The sequence below is a fragment of the Bombus pascuorum genome, chromosome 7 (genome assembly GCF_905332965.1).
Source record: "Bombus pascuorum chromosome 7, iyBomPasc1.1, whole genome shotgun sequence".
NCBI classification, from domain to species: domain Eukaryota; kingdom Metazoa; phylum Arthropoda; class Insecta; order Hymenoptera; family Apidae; genus Bombus; species Bombus pascuorum.
Genome location: NC_083494.1, coordinates 14,970,289 through 14,993,679, shown reverse-complemented (window position 1 = coordinate 14,993,679; position 23,391 = coordinate 14,970,289). Strand labels below are relative to the sequence as shown.

The 23,391-nt window shown below is 40.7% G+C and overlaps 1 protein-coding gene across 1 annotated transcript in view; it reads left to right on the top strand.

The window, feature by feature from the left end:
• Positions 1-8,751: 8,751 nt before the first annotated feature.
• The window catches only part of LOC132909295 (5-hydroxytryptamine receptor 1A), a 130,084-nt gene continuing 115,444 nt past the window's right edge, over positions 8,752-23,391 (top strand). Inside the window, exons 1-2 of the mRNA XM_060964051.1 lie at positions 8,752-8,903; positions 15,470-16,003. Coding sequence (XP_060820034.1) covers positions 15,601-16,003 — 403 coding nt within the window. The 5' untranslated portion in view covers positions 8,752-8,903; positions 15,470-15,600. The remainder of the gene's footprint in view (positions 8,904-15,469; positions 16,004-23,391) is intronic.

Here is a 23,391-nt window from a genome sequence, read left to right as displayed (position 1 = left end):
ATAGACAGACAGAGAGAGAGAGAGAGAGAGAGAGAGAGAAATTGTGCATTTAATCGTTTGACTGTGAACGAATACTGTCTTGGTTATAATGATCGTCATTATACCAACAGATTGCAACGACCTAACTTCCGCGTGGTAGCTTTCGCATTAATTTCAGATTTACGTGTGATTCGTGTTAAATAGCAATTTTATTTTGCTTCGTTAACTCGTTAACGAGATGGTTTCTCGTTACACTTATTTCTCGTTGCGTGGTTTAATGAGATTCGCTTTAACCTTTTACCGGCAAATGTAATAATATATAGGGTGTATGGTGATACGTGGGAGCCAGCCGAGGAGCGAGCAATAGACACGAGAGAAGAGAAAAGTTCGTACGAACGTGTGTCTTATTCGACCCTGTTTCAAAGTTGAAGCCATTTTTGTGTTTCGATAGTCCGCAACTGCGTACCCTCGCGATTTCTTTATGAATAGAAAGATCCATAGATTTTTACTTATTCGAGTTCTGTTCTATCGGATTGGCAACTAAATGATCGCCGATTGTCTCATCACCACCTAATGACAAAACCCGCAGTCACTTACTTGTCAACCCAGTAGATCGTTAGATTTTTATTTCTCGGGCTACTTGGAAATAATCGTGCGCTCGACGCACATTGCCAGTGTCGAAGTACTTGGCGTGCGTATACAACGAGGTTGCCAATAGATTCGACGGATATGCGGAGTTCTTTAAACATCGCGGAATTTCTTTGATACGCGCGCTGCGAATTTGCATGCAGACCGAAGGTGACCATTTTCAACATAAAACGAGATGAAATGGCTACAAGTTTGGAAGAAGATCGAATAGGACGTTTGCTTATACGCACGAACTTTTCTCATTGCTTTTCTGCCTGCTGTCCGCCCCTGAAACAGATCTCGCGTATTAAGTTGTCCGAAAAGTTTCTTTCGTTTTATGAGGAAATAATAGACGCACGTGTTTGGTTTTATATTATTTTCGTACGATCCATTTTGTTCCGTCGAGATAAACACCGCGATATTTCACAGACTTGGTTTCACGCTTTTATGAAGGTGCACTGTTGTAAAAAGAGACACTTTTAGGACAAGCTAATATTATGCTTATTATGAATACGCTTGACGTTGTTATACGTAATTTATATTTATAACGGGAAAGTAGGGGAACTAGGTGGAAAAATAAATTTTCCAAACGTTGACTCGACTTAACGTAAATTTATCAACGAGCGGGACGTTCGATTAGAATTCGGCGCGAATACAGGAGCAGCAATTACCGAGCTGACGCTACTAGCCGAACTAGTGGTTTTCTTCTCTCTGCCAGTTGACGTTTAATTCCTGCAATTTCACCTTTATCGAGATTCGCAGGATTCGCATTAGCGTGATTATATTCCGGAATACGGTCTGGCGCGCTTTTGCACGGACCTGTTTGTTCTGCAGACCCTGGCCCGAGTGCTTTTATCCTAATTAGATCGATTTAATGAAGAAATAAAGCGATCGACGAGCGCCAGAGCAACTCAAAGGCCTGGCTACAATCGGAAAGTCGACGAGGAACTTGTTGCTCCTCGCTTCTTCCTTTCCGGTTGCAACGTTATAATTTGAAATTGCGACGATAGTTGGCGTAAAGTGGTTCTTTGCTACTAAACGAAAAGAGCAAACGTAACACGAAGAATTCGGAGAAATTTTGTATTTTAAGTTACGTTTAGATTGATCGGTACACCTTTAAGCAATCTCTAGCTTCACGTTCTAGCGTAACGCGCTTTTTCTTATTTCATAGACTTTTTACAATTGTAGTATCGCGAATAATGATAATTGATGGTTTATTTACGAATGAATGGATTGTACAGATGTTGATTAAACAGGAAATGATGGTTGTTTAATACGAACTAATCTCAATAACGTACTATACTTTAGACAACTCGATAATTAATTTGCAACTCTCGTCACAACGAATCCAACGCTCTCTCTCTCTCTCTCTCTCTCTCTCACGTGGACCACACTCTCTCGATAACGCTAGTGTCACGTAAAATAAAAAAGAGAAATCGAAGGCGAAAAATAAAAGATACAAATAAAGAAATAAAAAGAGAGAATTTATTTCTTAGCACTTGGTTTACGCTAACTACAACTCACTTCTGAACTCCAGACGCGAATTTTCAAGACTGAAGCTCTTGCAACTTGACTTTCGGCGGAATCCGATTCTTTTTCTTTGTCATCCCTCGATATCCCCACTATTCACGCGTTTGTTAGGCGTTTTCGAACATTCGGCGAAATGATCGTTGGGATATCGAGGGTTCCTTAGGCACCTCGCTTCGGCGACATATATCGTCGCCGAGTGCCGCCACATCTTTACTTCCGTCATCAGCCCATCGGTTCCGAAGCGCGGCCAGGTCTCTGATGTTGATTGAGATGTGGTTGGCGTTGTCACGTAAAATAAAAAAGAGAAATCGAAGACGAAAAATAAAAGATACAAATAAAGAAATAAAAAGAGAGAATTTATTTCTTAGCACTTGGTTTACGCTAACTACAACTCACTTCTGAACTCCAGACGCGAATTTTCAAGACTGAAGCTCTTGCAATTTGACTTTCGGCGGAATCCGATTCTTTTTCTTTGTCGTCCCTCGATATCCCCACTATCCACGCGTTTGTTAGGCGTTTTCGAACATTCGGCGAAATGATCGTTGGGATATCGAGGGTTCCTTAGGCACCTCGCTTCGGCGACATACATCGTCGCCGAGTGCCGCCACATCTTTACTTCCGTCATCAGCCCATCGGTTCCGAAGTGCGGCCTGGCCCCCGATGCGGACTGAGATGTGGTTGATGTTACACTAGCAACTCTATCTCGACAACGCAACTCGCACTTTCTGACCTCTCCACTGAAACTGTCTGTAAATTTGTCTTTCTACCTTAGCATCCCTTTTGTCCCTTTGTTTTAGTGTTTGTCCTAGTGTTTTGTCCTTTGGCTCAGTGGCCAGGGTCACGCAATGATGGGCCTGTCGACACCTCGGCTCGCGACAATGTTTATGATTCACCCGATATCTTTTGTCCACGATACTAAACAATCAATTCTCATTGAGAATTATAAGTAAATTATTTTGGCGTGGTACTGTAACTTGGATAATAAAAGTTTATAGAATGTTTGATTCTAGTTGAATCTAATGCTTCGATCCAAAGAGTATTGTCTTTTTAGTCTGCGGATCTGATCCGTCGTGTCAAGTAATTGGGTAACTAATGGGTTTCGGTGGTTGTTAACTCTTATATCATATGTGTTACTGAATTTGGATATTTCTTCTTTAACTGTGTAACGCGCTTAACGTCGATCTTCCTTCTACAAAAAAGCACCGCGATACGAATCACGATATTTCGTACACGTTATATTTCGTATTCGACGATCAGTTTTTGAGCAGATTTCATGTTACAAGTTTGAATCGTAGCCGTCTCCCTTTTTAGGGAAAATTAGGAGCTGATTGGCGGTTCGTTGGTAACGAAAGACACGTTGAAATACAAAGGACGAGGGAAATTGTAAAGAGGAAAATGTAAGGTATTTGTGGATTCATCGTTGTGTAAAGGATCGAGTGACACGTACATATAATTATCGTTAGATTTCGTCAAAGGGTAAATTTGCGTACAACTCCTTTGTACTTACCGCATTCGCCGACCACCGACGTGAAATTACGTCTTTTGACGACAACTACAGCTGAATACCGCGATTTGAAATTACATCGTTTTATAAAATAATAAAATGCCAAGTTCTTCACGAGTCGATTTTCCAGGTATATAATCTACATACGTACGGAATTCTATCATCTAAAGCCATACGAGGAAGATAAATTAAAAGAGAAAATAAAACTTCTAGGATCGACCAGATGTATCTTTCGATATGCAACGTGCAAGTATCCATCTCTCTTTCAGCCATGTTAATTGCTGAAATTAAAATTAAAAGCCCGCTTTAAAGTGGAACCCACGCGGGTCCTATAAAATTCTCAGAAATGTAAAAGCTATTCGCACGAAAGCTCCATCGTACGTACACGAATGACGGAATTGCTCGTAAAGAAGGTTCGAGCAAAAGCGGCGAAGCTTCCAGGCACTTTCCTCCCTGCGTTCGATTCGCGTTGCCACGTTCCAAGTTTTAAAGGCTGGAGAATCATTATGGCGGGAGAATAGAACGGATATAAAGAGTCTCGTAGAATATAAAACCTCGCAAAATCGGCTCGTAGCCCAGAGGATGACCGACCTCTTTCGTCGACCGTCTGCAACTTCCTGCGTCGCACCTTTCGTTTCTTACTTTCTTTTTAACTTGACTGGCGGCGACCTTCTGCATTTAACCGAACGTCTCATCGCCGCGTATATCGTATTTTATCATCCCCAGACAAGCCACCTTTATCACGATTAACGATACTATACGATATTGTTAAGAATTGTGGATCTTTGGTGCCGAAATAATGTTGAAGGAACATTGACTATACACTAGGATGTAATATTTAAATAATAATATATTTATTACTAGAAGGATTTCTCACATATTCTTCGATACATACTTGGACGCGTCTCCTCACTTTCTCTACACTCGACGACTGCTAACCGACTCTTCTGGATGCTTCTTAACAACTGCCGATCGTCCTCTGTCTCAACTCAGGCCTGGACGCGCTCTGACGCTACACACGCATGTATCCACACACTGATACTCATATACAAGTAACTCTACGCGCATTTAACCCAGTCCAGCACGAAAGATTATACATATCTCAACAGATATATAAGATATATAGTGGTAGTAGGTTTGGTAACGGTATGACTTATGTCAATATCGTTCGGGCCAACAAAATTAAGTATGATGCGCCGTCAGTCTATATGCATGCAGTTGTCACGTAAAATTATGCAAAAGAACAACAAAAAAGAATAAAAAAAAAGAAACTTTATTTTTCTTCTAACACTTGGTTTTACAATCTACTTCCAAGCTCTAAGCGTGACCTTTTAAGACTGAAGCTCTTATGATTTTTTACTTTCGATCGGATCCGATCGCTTTCTTTTGTTATCCCTCAACATCCCCACCGTCCACGCATTTGCCAGGCGTCCGCGGCCGTTGCCACGCGCTCTTTCTTCTAGAGCCTTCGGTGGAAGGACCGTTGGGATGTTGATGGTTCATTAGGCACTTCAGCGATATACATTGTCGCCGAGTGCCGCCACATCTTTATCTCCGATTTTAAAGTGAGCCGGTCGTGACACAGTCATCGTTCCTCGCTAACTCAACGGCTCTCTTTCACGCCGACCACACTCCTTGACAACGCTGACAACACTCTTGAACCCGACAACGCCAACAACATTAAAGCCTCGCAAACTCACTACGGCTACCTTTTATACGCTGACTCCGGTATACCTGGCCCGCACGTGTCTCATGGTCAAATAGAGCTTCTTGACACTTTGAGTGCCACGTTGGTCATAACGAACAGCCACGGTTTCTCCTGTGACGCCACGGTGGTCATTGGTGACCGGAGCGCTCGAACTTCTTACAATTGTAAAAACTGAATGAAAACTGACAGTTAGGGAATTTTGAATATAACCGATAAATAGAAGATACTTTGAAGTAAAAAGTGCCCCATTGAACGATTAAACATTTTTATTAGAACATCGATAAAAAAAAAATGAGAACAAATCTTGCATCTAACAGTGCACTGTGTTTGCGTCCACATCTTTGAGGGGTAATCTACGAATATTATTATAAACACAGCTTAGAAAATAATCGTAAACGCTGCTTTACAATCGTATAATTGAAGTTACAAGTGTGAACATACCTTAATATTATATGTAGAATGAGCAAATACAGTTTACTAATGTCTTCACACGTTTCAACGATATATTCTGCACGCTTTGCTTACAAAGAAACAACGAACGCGAATGGTTTGTTGAAATAAACGGAGCCTCGTTACAATATGTCGCTGTCAACTGTTACCCAGGCGCCACGGTGGTCACCCGTGACCAGCAATAAGAAAAACGGTGCATCGGGGAAGAATGTTGTCTTACATCGTCAATTTATTACTATTTTGCCATTATACGCTTTGAATAATAAAAATACTCCCGTGCCGTCCTCAGCGAAACGTGTGATTTCGGTGTGGCAGTCAAAGTGTTAATTACGTAGGCTTTTCCCCCGATACTACGATCCTTACGTGATTTTCTTCTTTTACACCGTGCGAGTCAACCTTCGGGTTTTACGTTCGTCCGTCTGGGTGTACTTTATACCGCGGTCTGTTAGCAGGGAAATTCGAGATATCACAGCGAGATAGAGGGAATTCCCTTAAGATTAAATTACGAGCTATCGTTTCCACCATTGTCAAAAGCGAAGGAGGATTTTTCATAGAAAAGTTGTTTGTTCCGGCGCGGACTATCGTAGAATCGTGTGTCGAGGTTAATTCTGGATTTCCAACCTCGAAGAGCAATCTGTGCGATGGTAGAGTTTCGAAATTTGTGCAACGACCGTGCGCAAAATGTTTCTAGTCGGTGAATAGTTGGCAACAAAAGTGGTAGTAAAGCGCGGTGGTTGAGCTGGATGATGTCGAGGATCTCGGTTGCTGGAAAATTTAGCCGGCAGAAGAAACTTCCACTTCGCTTTTCTCCACTTATTCGCGTGAAAATTTATCAACCGTGGTCACTCGCTTCCTCGCTGCTCGCATCTTTCTCCAATTTTTAACGCGATTTTTATCGCGCTCCTCTTGTTTACCAAGACAACGTCGGACGGTTCTCGTTAACGAACGCGACTAAACGTCGAATTTATAGAGCGCGAAATTTAGCGGAACAACGTAAAGCGGAAAACTTCCGCTGGAACGAGTGGTTCCCACGCGAGGACGATATTAGCTCGCCGATGGAGTCTCACGGGACTTTCCTTCGCTCGAGCAGCGTCCGAGATACTCTCGTCTCTTCGCTTATCGTTATCAAGTTTCGTTCGACGAGATCGGCCAGTTTGATTATTAAAATGCTCGCTTTAATGCGGTTTCTCCGGGAGCTTGAAATGAATTTCTTTCGCCAGAGGCGGATGGATGTTTGCGCGTTGTAATCGAAGTTTCTAATTGTTTCTGAGAAATTCTTGCGTCATTATCGTCGATGAAAATTTATCGTGTAGAAAAGACAGCATGAGAAACGGAGGCATCTCTTTAGAAATATCACTCCAACTTTTCTTACACCTCGCGTGTACCGAGAAATACATCCGCCTCTAACGATATTACCATTTTGTTCACCGCAATTGACACTATCGTACCCAACACTGTACGAGTGTTTCGGCTGTCTAAAAGAAATCATAAAAGATATAACTTAGAAAAAACGAAGCTGGCACCCCGCTGGGGGTAGCCACCCACATACTATATTTATTTTTATTTTATTTTTTTTTTTTTTCACCAATAAGATATAACACTTTACCAAATGTCCATAAGGACAAATTGTAAAAAAACCAAAATAAAATAAAAAAAAAAAAAGAAATGTCCTTGCGGAATTTCGCGGGTATTCGTTTCAGCAGCCAGCTTCTCCTCCGAGATCTAAAAACGCACTGAAACGTTTCGGTGCGGCTCGTGGAAGATCCCAATCGCTTCGTTCCTTCATAGCGTACGTATTAAGTCGTCCGAAAAGTTCCTTTCGTTTTATAAGGAAATAATGAATGCACGACATTTTCCGTTTTATATTATTTCATCGAATCACGTATGATCCATTTTGCTTGATCAAGATAAAAATCACAACGTTTGAAAGATTAGGTTTCACGCTTGTATAAAGATGCGTTGTTGTAAAAGACGTGTCTGTAAAAGAAAGACACTTTCCGGACAACGTAATACCAATACAATTTTAAATACATTGTCGGTGAAAGTATCCGAACACTCGTACAAACATTTCATAAATACGTCGACGTGCGTGTGGCGCAACAAATTTTCAAAATGTCATCCGCACCGTAAAAACACTCGATCGTCGCTATTTGAAATCGTATTGTACGTAGCGTTCCTGTCGTTGCTGCGGTTTAGCGAATATTCCATCGTCCTAAAGACGACTGTCAGGAGACAAACTGTCCATCGTTAAGAATTAATCGACGTGTCGTAAAAGTGGCGCCAAGAAGAATGATTCTAGGGAAATTCTACAGAAGGAAAAATGTGCAGGATACGACGATAAAATTCTCAAGATCAGCCGAACATAAACGAAAGTTGTGAAACGCCGGGACGAACAGGTGTCCGCGGTCTGTGTCGTCGCGACGGTGGGCCGTCCGTGGCGACGTAGCGCGTGCGTACAGCTGGAAAAGCGGTTATATCCAGCAAGAGGACCGCGATCAGGGTTGGACGAAGCACGGGGGGTGAAGCACGCTGCCGGAAAGAAGGGGCGCTGCGAGGAATGAGGGCCAGTGGGCTAGTAGTATCCGCGATAACGTCGCCTCAGTAGATCGTCGGCCGTCGCGCGGCTCCTCTCGCCAACCCTCGCGAAATTCCGCGCGAACCAGCCCCGAGCCGCGGCCGCCCTTACGCTTCGCAGAGAACGCGGAGCACCGTAAACCGGAAGTTCGGGCCGGAACAGTCGCGAGACACGTGTTTCGCGCGCGGCACGTCGCGAAGCCGAGGATCGTTCGATGGAATTGTGGCGAGTGAGTGGTCGTTCGAAGTTCCTTCTGTGATTCGTTCGGATTCGTGTTGAAATTCTCGCGTTGTGTGCACGTGTGTCTGTCTATCTGTCTGTCTGTCTTTGTGCGTTACGTTCTCGATTCCACCGTGAAAGTGTTTACCTGCGAACTGAAATTCGAAAACACTTGCCAAGTTGCGAAGAAATAGTCGCGCGCGCGCGTGTGTGTGTTTGTGTGTTTGTGCGCGGTGCTGTGAAATCGAAGAAAAATTGCTTCGGTGGCTATCGTTAATGGCTGCCTGTTAATCGATCGCAGATCGAACAAGGTGAATCGAAATTGTCGATCGTAAATTAAATTTAAGATGGTTGTTAGAGGAAGGAGAGAGAGTTTGCAGATTTTTGTAGGTCGATGTCGACGCGGTATACGAACGTTGTATTAGATCAGGGGTTGCCTGGTAATTGGTAGGAGATAGAAGAAGTTGAGTCGAAATTGTTGATCGTAAATTAAATTTAGGGCGGTTTTTGCAGGGGGTAAGAAAATTTGGACGTTCTTGCGCGTCGAAGGATCCTGTTAATCGGTTGCAGATCGAGCAAGGCGAATCGAAATTGATCGCAAATTAAATTTAGGCTGGTTTTTAGAGGAAGGCGAGAGACAGAGAGTGTGCAAGTTTGTACGGAGGTAGAAGTTTGTAATTAAAATTTAGTTCTTTTGGGGAATTTAAGGTTGGAACGTTGGAGAATTGCAGGTCCCATTGGGGTTTTTATTTGGAGAATAATTACATAATTGATTTAGGAAAGGAACGAAGAAGAGCGGAGCAAAGGGTTGGCAGCATCCCCTAGCGGGAGAGGCCAAGGTTTCACCCTTCTCGATAAGAAAGATCTACTCTTTGGCGCGCTACTCCAGATAAGATTCGATTATTAATCGCTTGATTGGTAACGCGAGAACTTTTCTTTGAAAAAAGTTTCATTGTTCCATGAAATATAACGTTTCGAAATATAATTATACAGTTTTTTTCCTTCCTCACTGAAAAAATTCTATTTGAGAAATTTGTATTCTTCCATAGAGTATCGAATAGCTTGGCGTTCTATATCTGTGCAAATAATTTTCTAAAGCATGCGTGAAAATATCCAAATGGTGAAATACGTTCGTTTCAATTTACAGATACGTGTATTAAGTATCCTGGAAAATATTATACAAATACAGCTTGGACGAATCTCTTGGAAATGAAACAAACGTTCCATTAAAGTAAAATTCAGTTTGCTATATTTCGACGAGATAATCTTTCGCTCTTTAAACATACAGCTATACCACGAACGCGTATTCAATTTAACTATCAATAAAATATTGATTTTGTCGTTAATGTTCAATCCAACCATAAGAAATCTCTCGTTATGTTTCGTACCTTCCCTTCAGAAATTTGTCTACGCCTCTCTTTCTCTTCTCCCTTTGCGTTATAGCAACGTATTACACAAAATCCCACTTTTGTCACAAAGCTCTAGCTATCCAGCTGCCACTCGTCTATTAATAAATCGTCAAACACTTGTAATCGTCGTTTGCTCGCGTTAACGAAGGTTTCCTTGTCGGCTTTCCAGCAACACAACTGTTACGATTTAATTTGAATTGCCCTGCGGGCGACCGATTGCACCGAGTCGAGATATCGGGTTATCTCGAGCCACAAGGCTCGAGAGTTTTTCGTCCTGCTACTCGTGAATATTCAAACTCCACATTGCCCGCTAATAAATTAATCCGACCGAGCTGTGCCTCGTTTCTCTGCCGAGATGATAATAAATTGAACTCGTTTATTCCCATCCGTAACACAAAACCGCCCAGAGAAAATTGCACCGATGCACGTCATTCCGGAAGAGAATGAGCATTGTTACAACGTTGGATTTCGTGTTTTTCGTACGATAGGAAACGAACCGCGGTGCTTTCCGATCAATCGTTCGATCGTGAGAGTCGAACGTTCGAATTATTATATTTCTACGATTCATCGTGGCTGTTTAAATTACCTTTACGATAGATACCTATCTCGATGATGTTGATACGCCTGCCGCTTTCTCTGCTTCGATTAGAGTTAAAAGAAAAAAGAAATAAAAGAACACCGATAAATTCGATAAATCTGTCGGAGAAGGCGTTTTACGTACGTGCGTCTTCGAATTTCATTTCAAATTTTCGACGTCTTTTCAAACGTAAGCGGATTAGATACCACGCTAATTCGCAGACAAATGTTCATGCATTTGATAGATGAAGCAGAAGAGTGGAAACTATGTGGAAAAAGAATTTTCTTTTAGATTCTCCACCAATTTCGTTTTTCTTTTTCGCAAAGAATCATGTTCTTCGGCCTGGTACAATCAATAACCGGCCGCCCTGTATAACCACGTAGATCGGCTGATGCAGCCGAGAGTCTGCTCGTGGCAATGAAGGATAACCCTTTCTGCGGATGGATCTACGGCTTTTCCGGCCGGGAATCGGAAAACGTTGGGTTGATAGCATGCTGCCAACGGACGTTCTCACCGCGTGCATCGATAGAGCCAAAAATTTCCCCGTCCAGACGACGTTTTGCTCCCTTAACGGGTCGATATCGATTTCGTTTTTCCGCGAGTATTGACGTCAATTTGCTTCCACGTAAGCCGATTACACGGAAATCGATGCAGGTGCACTGCTTTAATAACTCGTACGGATCTTTATAACAGCCATAATTATGAGAGATGTATCGTGATCGCCAAGAACGACTAGATAGAATAGAAAAATTGTTTAGAGGAATATAGCGAAATTGGAAATAGCGAGGAATCTTTGATTGCACGAATCAAGATATATAGAAACCTGGAGAGAGAGAAAGAGAGAGGGAAAATAAACTGGCCAGTTTCGAAATTTATTTCTGATAAAAATCGACATATATGTATGGTATCGAAGTAAAATTCGATATTTTATAGTGATAAACGCAAAACGTTACTTTACGAAGACTAACAGTGGACTGGCTCACGCTACTATCATCTCGAGTTTTAACTTTTTTTCGATCTCTGATCGACGAATCTCGTAGATTTTTACGCGCTCAAAACGAATCTGTAAATCGCTATGTTTCCAGCACAGTATCGTACATCATCGCTGCATACATACGTCATACTGTCGCCGTCGCGTGTTTTACCAAACGGTTTCGCTTTCGTACGAGAAACAAAACGTGATTTTTCAGTTCTTTCTACGCTCTCCTTAGAAACGTACGTTCCATCGCGTCCTACGATCAGCTCTCCTGCTGGTTGCTTAGTGCTCGAAATAAATTAAAAGCGAAAAGTGGTGCGTTTTGCGTGTCGTTTTTCACTGAAATCTTCCTGATAGGGGACAGGTGCTACGAAAGGAACGATGTTTCTTAGCGTCGATTTCTCACGATATGATCGTAGCTATTGAAAACGTAAGCGGAAGAAGAAAGCGCGTTCATTGGCCTGCGATAAAAATGTATTACAAGTTCATCGATAGTAACAGAAGATAACAGAATTTTAGATTTTGAAACCAATCGAAAATGTCCCTTTTGCGACTAGGTGATTTTGAGTGGGTCGTCGGGTTTGCGTCAAGAAAGGCACGCGTTAATGGAAATGAACTTATCGCCAGCTACAATTCTACATTCTAACGCTACAAAGCGGTAGAACCTGTGACAAAAATGAACTCCTTGCGCTATAAATCATCGGTTACAGAGTGTAATTTATCTTGAATACTTTGACAGATTCTTCGATTACAAAGTAAACGTTTCCACGAAATTTGCGTCCTAGAAACCAAGTTCGACGTAGGAATATCCACGAGCGGTATGTTACAAGTACGTATATCGGAAATCTACGAGACATCGAAGTAATAAAATAGTTTGCCAGTAGCCTCGTTCAAGACTATAGATGAGCTATATCGTGAAACAAGCCGAGGATAAGGAAAATGATCGATCAAGTTTGGTGAGACCTAGGCAAGTTGATACAGGGGCACGTTGATCCAGAGAATAATTATTTCGACATTGCGTATACAACTGGATGAAAATGAAATGTACACACCGTGTGGTAGTAAGTATTCGATAAGCGCAATTCGACATAATCGAGTACATGGTACAGGCGGTGTATCGAGATAATTTCTATCCGTATCAACCTGGGCCTGTATCAATTTGCCCCGGTAACCTACTCGTTGAATATTCTCCTTTCGCTCGAATACGAGCTACTTGTAGCGATATGGCGCTCTAACGCTTCGTACGTAACTTTGTTTCGTAAAACGCCACAGCGAAACCAAAGGAAATTTTCCTTTTGCACCCGAAACACGTCAAGTCCGTTGTTGCGCTATTGTGTCGCGAGTGAGACCGCGGCGAAGTTTACGCGAAACGACTAGACAGTGGCGTTGTCAGAAACGACGGAATAATTCTCGCTCGTAGTACGTTTCGAATTTCGGCAAAATGATTTGCCTCGTTGTAAGAAACTTGTGCCTTTCGCCCGCGTATCGGCAAATTTCCTTTTAACGTCGTGCATTTCAATTACGAAAGACAATTCGTCGCAGGAAATTCGTTGGCTACAATTTTACGAAAATCGTACGAGAAATCGAGCGATCTCGACGAAATGACTGGACGTAAATATTTCAACGAGTTGGAAAGTGAGTTCTCTGGCAAACGGTTGGATGTGTTTGACGGATCGATAGACAAGCAAAAGGAGGACTCGACGATGAAAGTTTGGTCGGTCAGAGCGACATTGTCACAACGGCGACGATCGGAGCCGCGCGATCGGAAAATGGAAACGGGAATCAATCGCGTTTTCGCGAGTAGTTCCACTACGGGCAAGCTTGTTGTCTCTGATGACTTGCTGCTATCCTATTTGAATTTATATTGGTGGCTCGGTATTCGATCCACGTAAAGTTTGTGCAAAAGCAAACGATACGATGTCGTATCGTGACAACACGATTCTGCGCCAATTTATCCGACTGTACGCTCGATTACGCGTATTCGGAAATGTTGCTCCAACTAGATGCCCGTCAAATTAACTCGTCCAGGACTAGCGTTAACGCGACATTTAACCCGCAATTAACGATGGCAGCTGCTTTAATTTTACTGACAGCGATATCTATACGAGCAATGTTTATCTTGTTGAAAAGAGTTCGTACCATGCTATTGCATCAGGCACATTTTTAATCGAATTGAAATACTATTTAGCTAAGTATGTTTGGTAATTATGAAATACGTATCCCATTAATAGGAGACAAAATTTTGATGGGTGGTAGAAGACGGTTTTGCATAGCTCAGGCAGCATAAATATTCGAAGGACGTTGTTCTGTAGGTTCTAGGAAATTATGAAAATACAATTTTTTTTTCTCGGCAAGATGATCGAAAAATTGTAAAAATGCGATTGGAACACGAAGAGAGCAGAGGGCAAAATTGGAAATCGTTAACTTCGCATAATCGTAACTTGGTAACAAATGGATGAAATTAAAAAATTCAAACGCTATTTTATAGGTAGAGGTGGATATTTGTACCGTATGTCGGAAATAATTGGCGGAAATATTTTTTAACGTTCCTAGAAAGTGATCAATTTCGATAACAAGTATCTTTTCGTTTATTCGATCGTGTGATAGCGAATCAACGCTTGGGAGTAAAATATGAGATGCAGATGTGAGATAATGGGGATTTTGTTTTGTTTGATAATATTAATTGTTTAATATCATTACAGTCGCAGATAATAGAGCGATACAACAAAATATGTCAGTTTACCTTAGTGATATTATGCAGTATAACGATGATATCATAGTATTAATTGGATCGAATTCACGTGACATATTAATCAACTATTTATAATTTAAAAGTAAAGTACATATCAATGATAATTGTGTATCGACAATGAAATAAATAGATGACATATTTCACGTGAAAATGCAAACTGTCAATTAAAAAGAAAATGATATTTCAAAGAAGAAAACGTTACGTTTCAAAGAAAGAAACACGAGGAACTCGTTGTATGAGAATCTTAATTTTATTGTAATTCGCGATACTCTTAGTATCTTTTGCCATGATATATCGCCTCTGTTCTCTTTTCGAAGACAATTAACCTTCTCTTCTGATTGCAATCCACTTCGATTCGCCACTACGCTCTGCAGACGAAAAATATATCAAAGTTGAAGACGATGCAATCTGAACGAAAAAAAACGACGAATTTATATGGAAAAAGATCGATAAATTACGTAGAAGATGATTTATTTAAATTCGTATAAATTCATATTCGTATTTACTCTGTTATACATAGAGAGCACAATAATGCTCACTATATTACGAATTAGTATAGAAAACGAATATATAGAAACGTAAGTACAACAGTGTAAAAAGCAATGAAATTTCCTCGCAGATTTAATAGCTTACACAATTATCAAAAGAATGGCCGACTGTTAACGTTAAATTAAACAGTCCAAGTAATTGAAATGTTGCACTTGAAATCTCTCCTTCCTCTCCATTTACGCTAGAACCTCGATAATTGTACGAAAACCAGGTCGACGATGCACGCAATTAACGAAATCATCGATCAAACCTTTCGCTTGTTGTTAGAAAACCTAAAATCCTTGCTTCGCGTTCCGCAATGGCAATAACTCATCGTTTGTTTCGAAAATAAAATGATTCTATCTCTCCATGCTACTCGCGTACGTTTCTGCGAATCTCCCATAAAACGCGCGACGATCGGCTAATCGCAATCCATAAATAAACGTGCATCGAGGTTCTAGCTGTTACGACCGAAGCAAGATCACGATCAACCTGAAAACCAAGCCGTCACCATTCGCAGAAAATGGTGATCCAAGAAGAATCCATCGATTTTCATAAATTTATTCAAAAACTAAAGATAGAGACGACGTTCAAAATTCACGAAGGCTAACGAAAGAAAAAAAACATCCCTCTAGAGAAATCAGCACGTGCGCGATCCGATGGATTAGCCAAAGAAGACGGAGAAGCAGGAAGACGCGGTCGCAGATGCCAGCGGTGTCGTGCAGCAAGTAGAGGCAAGAAATTCCTAGATCAGCCGTCTTCAGCGATGATCGGCTCGTCGACTCCAATGATCGATCGCGCGGATCCTTACGAGGCCGTGGTCAATACCTGCTACGAGGACCTTCTGCTGTTGGCCAACGACAGCGGCGTGCTCTGCGAAGGTTCCCGATTCGCCGTGCCTGGAGTACGCAACGACACCGATTTGGATGGCGAACCGGTGAACGGAACAGGTCTGGACGTCGACGTCGACGGTTTGAATAATTGGTGGGCTATGTTAGCTCTGGTCTTGGTCCTGGGCACCGCTGCTGGCAATATTTTAGTCTGCCTGGCTATCGCCAGGGAAAGGCGGCTTCAAAACGTCACCAATTACTTCCTGATGAGCCTGGCGATCACGGATCTGTTGGTCGCTGTGCTCGTGATGCCTCTTGGGATTCTTACGTTGGTCAGAGGTAAGCGTTCGGTTGCATGAGAAACTAGCGTGTGGCTGCGAGAAGTAGCCGGCACACTATTGTCTTATCTATCGGTGTAGTTAGTTCGCGTACTAATTAATTAGGTTCGGGTATATCGTTTAATCTTCGCGTGATTCTCGAAAATTTCAGCAAACTTTCAAAGTGAAACGTACAGTTTGGTAGAAAAATAAAAATAAAAAAAAGAAAAAAAAGAAAAGAACTGGCTTCATCGGAACAGAAGAGCGTGCATTAGTATGTTTTATAGCCACTGTGTATACGCTGTTAAACGACCGATGTGCAAAATTGAGTTCTACTTGATAATTAGTAGTTAAAGCGTGTGTAAACGATTGGCTCTCTGGCGTAGATAATTTAATACTTTTGTATAGCGAATGACGTATGGCATCGACTAATGTATTTCAAAAAACACGTATAGGATTTCATTGAAAATCGTGTAGCTCGAAAATATCGAACTCTGTTTGTTCGAATTTCAATGGTGCGGTCTTATCGACGATCTAAAAGTAGATTTAGATGAATATATTTTCTAGATTACTCGAAAGCTTTCTAAAAGCTTGAAACTTTTCGTGCACCGTTCTAAATTGAAACGTCTTCTAATTGAAAAAATAATTATGATTTCCTGCCAGCCTGTTCCCATCTAGGTCATCCGAATAATTTAGAATTAGAATATCTAATGTACGAACACTTTGTTTGCATTAGCTGCTGGAAATGTTCGATTCCTGGAACTTGCACGATCTGCATAATATCGTAATTAAGTGAAATTTAATCCAACGCCGAGCGTAACTCGTAAATTCCTGAAATATTCCACTCACGTCTCTACTGCATTGCAGTGCATTTTTCTTGCGTTCTGAGAACATTCGACGAGATATCGAAATCTTAAAAATATCACTCTACGGAGATGGCCCCGTGTCCGAATATTAATGCGAGTATCTGTGTACGTGCATAGCGCCTCTGACGCGATCGAATCGTTTCGTCTCTCATCTTTACACTTGGCGAATCTGGGTAAATTGAAACAGAGGGAAAGACACCGACGAGTAACGATTTAAAGTTCATTTTTATAGACAGCTCGGCTGGAAGCTTGTTCTTTTGTTTCTTTCCCTTTGTTCTTTTCTTTCTTCCCTTTTCGTTCTATATTTTTTTTTTCCAGATAAATTGAAAGTGGAGGTGTAGGATAATTGAAAAATGTCAGACTGTCGAAAATAATTTTAATTAACGGAAGAATGCGCAGGAGGATGCAGAGACGTGGTTAACGATGTTGAACGAGTTTTATGCGGAATAATTGGATCCCTCTGATTTATAGCGTCCAATAGAAGTAACGTTCTACGTAAAATTGTTTGTAGAGCATTTCTCTTCTGATTTTCTTGCTTCCTCTTTATTTTCCGCTTTCGTTTCATCCTGTTATCCTTACATTCGTAAGCTATAATTATATAAATCAACTTTTAACTCTCGTATATACAGCACGTATTTGCACGTCTTACTACTCGTTCGTCCTCGATAGATATCGACGTATAAACTCACAGTATGCTACACGTAATCAATGGCTTTGACAGCCGGGCAACTGTTAGGTACAGATCTTTGACAAAGTTTTACACAGCACATCTGTTGTTAGACAGGACAATGTGGGCGGAACTTGGAATCCGGAAATGCTGACCAATTTTCACTTGTCACTGATTTCTTGGCTATTTGCTAGCTTTGCTACTATCTCTTGCTCTATTCTAACGTCACGTTTCAGGATGACGCGTACATAAATATTGCAATCAAACGGTACACATTGACGTCAATGAATGTTAATTTTCATTAATGAAATTTAAACATTAAAGATAGTCTCGATTATGCTTAAATAATGATCTCAAATACGACGAACGAGTCTAATTTTCGCAGAATATAACAGACTGTTAATTAGTTCTAGAACTTTAAAAAGTAGTATCATTTTAGACGAAGTAACGATTTCTACGTATTTCGGACTAGGGTTATTATTAAATTTGAAATACAACGATAATGTCAAATCCGATTAAATAACCAAGATATTTGCTCAGTTTAAAATTAATTCCAACATAAAATTATGGTTTAAAATATCTGTATTTCACTGTAAAATATTGCTGTCGATAAATATAGATTCGTAAATGCACATTTAACAAGAAATGCATAAATTTTTAATAATATATCGGTGAATATATAAATATGAATTTCTTTGCATTTTGTACGCGATATACTTTGCATAATGCGACGAAGAATTACAATAGCATCCGTACTATCTTTTGCAATAAATAACATGTTTTCATATTATCTATGAATCATAAATCTCGTACGATACGGAATTCGTATAGCGTAGAATTTATGCTTTGCGCCATGCATTATAATAAAAATATAAAATACATATGTATATATATGGAAATAAAAAAATATTTGACAGAAAATATTGCACGAATGTTTAACAATTTACAAGGTAAGTAGTATACTGTAATAACGTAATGAAAATATAAATTTTACATAAGCAAATTTTGTCCCAATCCTATTCTTTTGTAATTAGCGAAATTTTGTTCAAACTGTACGCATACATAACCGTGTACATAAATGTCGTATACGTAAAACAGGTTCTTTTGACTATTCCTTAACAAAATCTCATGTATATCTTTTATACTATGAGTAAGAATAACAAAGAATAATAACACTTGAATATAGGACACGTGTTAAAGTCGAGTAAAACTCGCAATTAATACTAAATATTAAACATTAACATTAAATATTAAATCGAATTAAATAATATTAAATTTGTCTTTCAGATAATTTTTACAGTTTTTCTAACCTTCTAATAGATCGATTGATTCTATCGAAAAGAAATGCGACTCTACAACGAAAACTTGTACAAGCAGAGAAAGTGGAAAAACGACTCGCACGTTTCACCAATTATCTGTCAATGCTCAGTTTGCAGCTGGCGATGAATCTCCTGGTTTTTACTTTCGAGAATAGATAATTCCACGCTTTTAAACGGTATTAGACCTCGTTTTCCTCGCGAGCAATCACGCCGACAATTATACTTTTCTCGCGATCCTTTCTGGGAGCCGATCCATTATGCATAAGAAAGCCCGCTGAATGAAAAACGGCCTTCGGTTTTTCCACCTATCACGCGAGAAAAGCGATCACCTGTGAGCTAACTATCTGCGAATTGCTTGGAAACTGATGTTTAGAGTTTGCATCTGGGGACCAAGCACGCTGGAATTTATTCTTTCGATCTTCCTCGAGGCGAAAAGTTGGTTTTAAACAGGGTGTATCACGCAACTGAGACAAACTTATAGCTTTAACTCTCCGCAGGTAAACGTATCTTTTTGTACTCTGCGAACCGAGTCATTTTTGTCTAATTTTTGTACCATGTTAGATTTCTCAGATCAAAAATCTGAGAAATTTCCCCGAGACTCGTCGACGTTCCTAACATTCAGGTTGTACAGGGTGTAGTTGAATAACACGTATTAGGTTGTCCGCAAAGTGTCTTTCTTTCGCAAACGTGTTTTTTACAACAGTGCACCTTCGTACAAACGTGAAACCAAGTCTGTGAAATGTCGCGTTGTTTATCTCAACAGACAAAAGTGGATCGTAAGTAACTCGACAAAATAATATAAAATAAAAACGTCGTGCGTCTATTATTTCCTCATAAGACGAAAGAAACTTTTCGGACAACCTAACACAAGCTTGTACAGGGCCTAAGGATTTTTTGTGAAAAAATAAAAAAATACAAATTAATAAAATTTTGTTCGTACGATGCTTCCTTTTCGAGGCAGTCGAGTTTGAAAATTCATCGAGTATACTTGAACGTGGCTAGTTCTGGACACAGCTGGAGTACATAATCGACAGGATGTTATTCCACGCGTGAGAACAAGTCGAAAATCGTAGAATGAAATTTGTTTGCGTTTGCGCTTCGTTTCCGAGACAAATAGATTTGAAAATCCATCTTTGAGTGGAAAAATTTTATTCGCACTTTCTACTTCTTCTTGCGTGTAGAGTAACCTCCTATCGATTGCTCGCTCGTATCCAGTGGCCAAGTTTCAACATACTTGACGAATTCTTAAACTTGATTTTCTTGAAAACTAGCCATCGTATGCTGTTCGGCAAACATAGTTACACAACTTTCACAAAATTTCAAATTTGCTTTTATCGCATACAAGGTCTACGTTATGTTTCTACTTTTATCATGTGAAACGACATTATTTATAATTCCATTGGTTTGTCCACAGAGGGTAGTTACGTTAAGACGGCCTGCATTTAGCATTGTCAAAAATGTACACGTTAAAAAGCCTTTGAAGCTTACACGCTTTTAGTCGCGCCTCTATCAATACCAAGCAGCGATAGAACAAAATTTTGTCCCACATTTCCTTATCCTTCCACGAAGGATTTTTCTTTTTCTATTCTTTTGTTCTACTGCTACAAAATCCCACGTAATTCAATAAAATTATTAAGAATGACAACGTGAGTTTCTGCTCGCCATTCATAGGCAGATGCGCTAGGTACAATAAACGGTAACTAGAAGATTGTTCTAGATGCAATCGATAGATTTAATCGATAGGTTTAAGATGTTCTTTTGTTTTTTATAGTCCTAGTCCATATAAGAATGTGCAGTGAAGGTTTTTCGGTTAAGAAGGGTGTTATAGATTTATCCAAAGAATAAAGTAATAGCTATTGTGATCCTACCTCTGAATATAGAAATAACAACAAAAAGAATATAAAACAAAAAATATCGTGCGTCTTGTTTCGATGGCGAGGAAGCACGTCAACGGGAGTCGTAAATTCCCGTTACGATTAGACGATCGACGCCGCGAAACGATCGATCCCCTATTTCGGTTAGGATAATAGAGGTAGTTAAATTGAACGTGACACTGATATAACAAATTATAAGTTACAGTTTATTCCAACAACTTTGTAACGAATATAGTTACACTGGTGCGTATGTACAAGTAAAGTAGGTGACTGATCCAAAGGTGGAAACCCGGTCAAAGGTGTTGACCGTTCGAAAGATGCAAAATCAGTGCCGTTCGGTGACGATGCTCTGGCGGATGAAAGCTAAGGATGGGTGTGTCTCGCGCACGGAACTATCGGATTTGTTGATGACGATTTTGGCTAGGAAAGTGAGGGCAATAGACGTTGCTTCTGATTGGATAATAGACGGCTAGTTGACTAGGAAGGGTCTTAGCCGCCCTCGAGAGAAAGTCGCTAACGGAAGATACTGAACGCGAGAGAAACCAACTTTCACGTATCTTCCCGTAGTAGACAATAAACTATTCGGTGAAAGAATATTTGGTAGGTCTGAAGGACGTTAAATAGAAAATGCCTGGGATTTATAGAGGGTACTCGAGACTATTGAGGGTACGCGGTAAGGATGTGAAGACATCTGGTTGTCTTCCTGCCCGCGACGTGTGGCCCGGTCTAGGCAGAGAGTCGGCCGAAGTAACACGTGTATTATTTCCTTCTAAAACGAAGGAAACTCTTAAAGAACGAAGAAACAACCTATTACATACGATTTTTCACTAAGTTCACGTACTGTCAGCCATAATCGACTTGGAGACTCCGCGAAAATAAACATCGCAACTGTTCCAGCAAATGCAAAATAATCAACTGCGATCGTTGCAAGCTGTTACGATCAATTTCTAAATGCAAGGTTTCGATTTCGTTGTTCTTCCTCGCAAATTGCAACCACAAACGACTCGACTGGGAGCCATTAATTGTCCAACGATTGGAGAAGCTCGGATCGCGGGGCAGGTCGATTAAAGTCGGATAAGAAAGCGGTGGTTGTGATGGGGATCGCGTTTTCGGTGCGGAAAACAGCAAGGAACGTGAGACGAACGGGCACATCCGTCCAGCTTGGCCGAAATTGCCGTACACGTTCGGGGAGAGTAATGCCAGCGGAATTGTCGGAAACGTAAGTGGCCAATTTGTAGCACCCTCGATCCCCCGAGCCGCCATTTTTCACTCACTTGCCAGCTTGTTTCGACTGAATGTTTTAACAATGCCCCGCATACGTATCTCGTTCTGAGTTTCTGCACAGTTTCGGATACAAACGTCTGACGATCGATCGTCAGACGGATCGTTGTTACAAGAAATGGTAGTTTAAATCGGAGCAGCTAATGGTTCGGTGATACGTGTTATTCGTTTAAATCGCGATAACAGTTATTAGCTCGTTCTGAATATTTCCATCGTTTTATCATTTCAACGTCGCAACGAAGAAAGAGTTTTTCTTTTTTTTTTTCCTTCCTATAGAGTCACAATTAGAATCAGAAATATGCTTCGAGTAATGTTCTCTTATCTATGTCTTTGCTATGAATTTGCGCTTGATACCCTTTCGATCGATTTTTAGTCGAGTGACCGTCCGTTTATGGCACGGACAGGCCCATTCCCTTCTTTAGGAAATTCCGAATTACATGTCCTCCCCGAGCTATAAACCTAATGTCTCCGAGGACAGGTAAAAAACCTCGGGAAAAGACCAGCCGGAAGGGAACGATGGGCAGACGAAACCCAACGGCTGGTAGGGAGAATCAGCAACGTAGGAGAACAGTTTATCATCAGACATCGTACCGTGCGGATGAAATTCTTCTCACTCTCAACAACATCTTACCACCGTCGTGCTCATAACATCACACTTTATTTTTATACAACGAGTGCAAATACAGTGTTAGATTACTCTAACACTAGATCTATTAAACCTCCTCCACCTTGAGCGTTAATTCGTTCGAGGTACGCGATATCGACCGATCGGTTTGACCTGACCGGTTGCTCTTTAGTCGAGAATTCGCAACACACTGTGTATGTAGTATATAGATCAGTTTGAAACACTGACAATGGAATTGTGGAATCTTGGCGAAATTGACGCTTGAAGATGATTAGGAAGAGAGCAAAGATTCTGCGAGTTCCATCGATCAGAGTTCGGACTGATGCTACTTGCAACCGCTAGTGAAACGTCTGTAAGTGGAACGACTGTAAGTGGAACTGGCGCGTACGTAGTCAGACACGCCATTCTCCTGCCTTCTCGTTTCTTCTCGTCGAACATTACCAAACCTCCTGCAGTCCCATAATACCGCTTACACATTGCTACTGCTCGTATTACGCAATTATGTAAACTGCTGTTTCAATCTATTAATTACACGAGAATTCGGAGCAATCTCGAATTAATCTGTAATTATTGGTAACTAAGTGATTGCCGATTTTGTCCATACCACCTAATGACAAAACCCGCAACCACTTAGTTGCCAACCCAATAATTGAAAAGTAGGAAATTTAATTTTTCGTAAATTTGTATAAAATTCGCTCACGATGAACTTTAGAATCGAATAATAGAAATGATGAAAAATTCGCGTCACAAATTTTTGTTTAAAAAAATGAAACTTTAT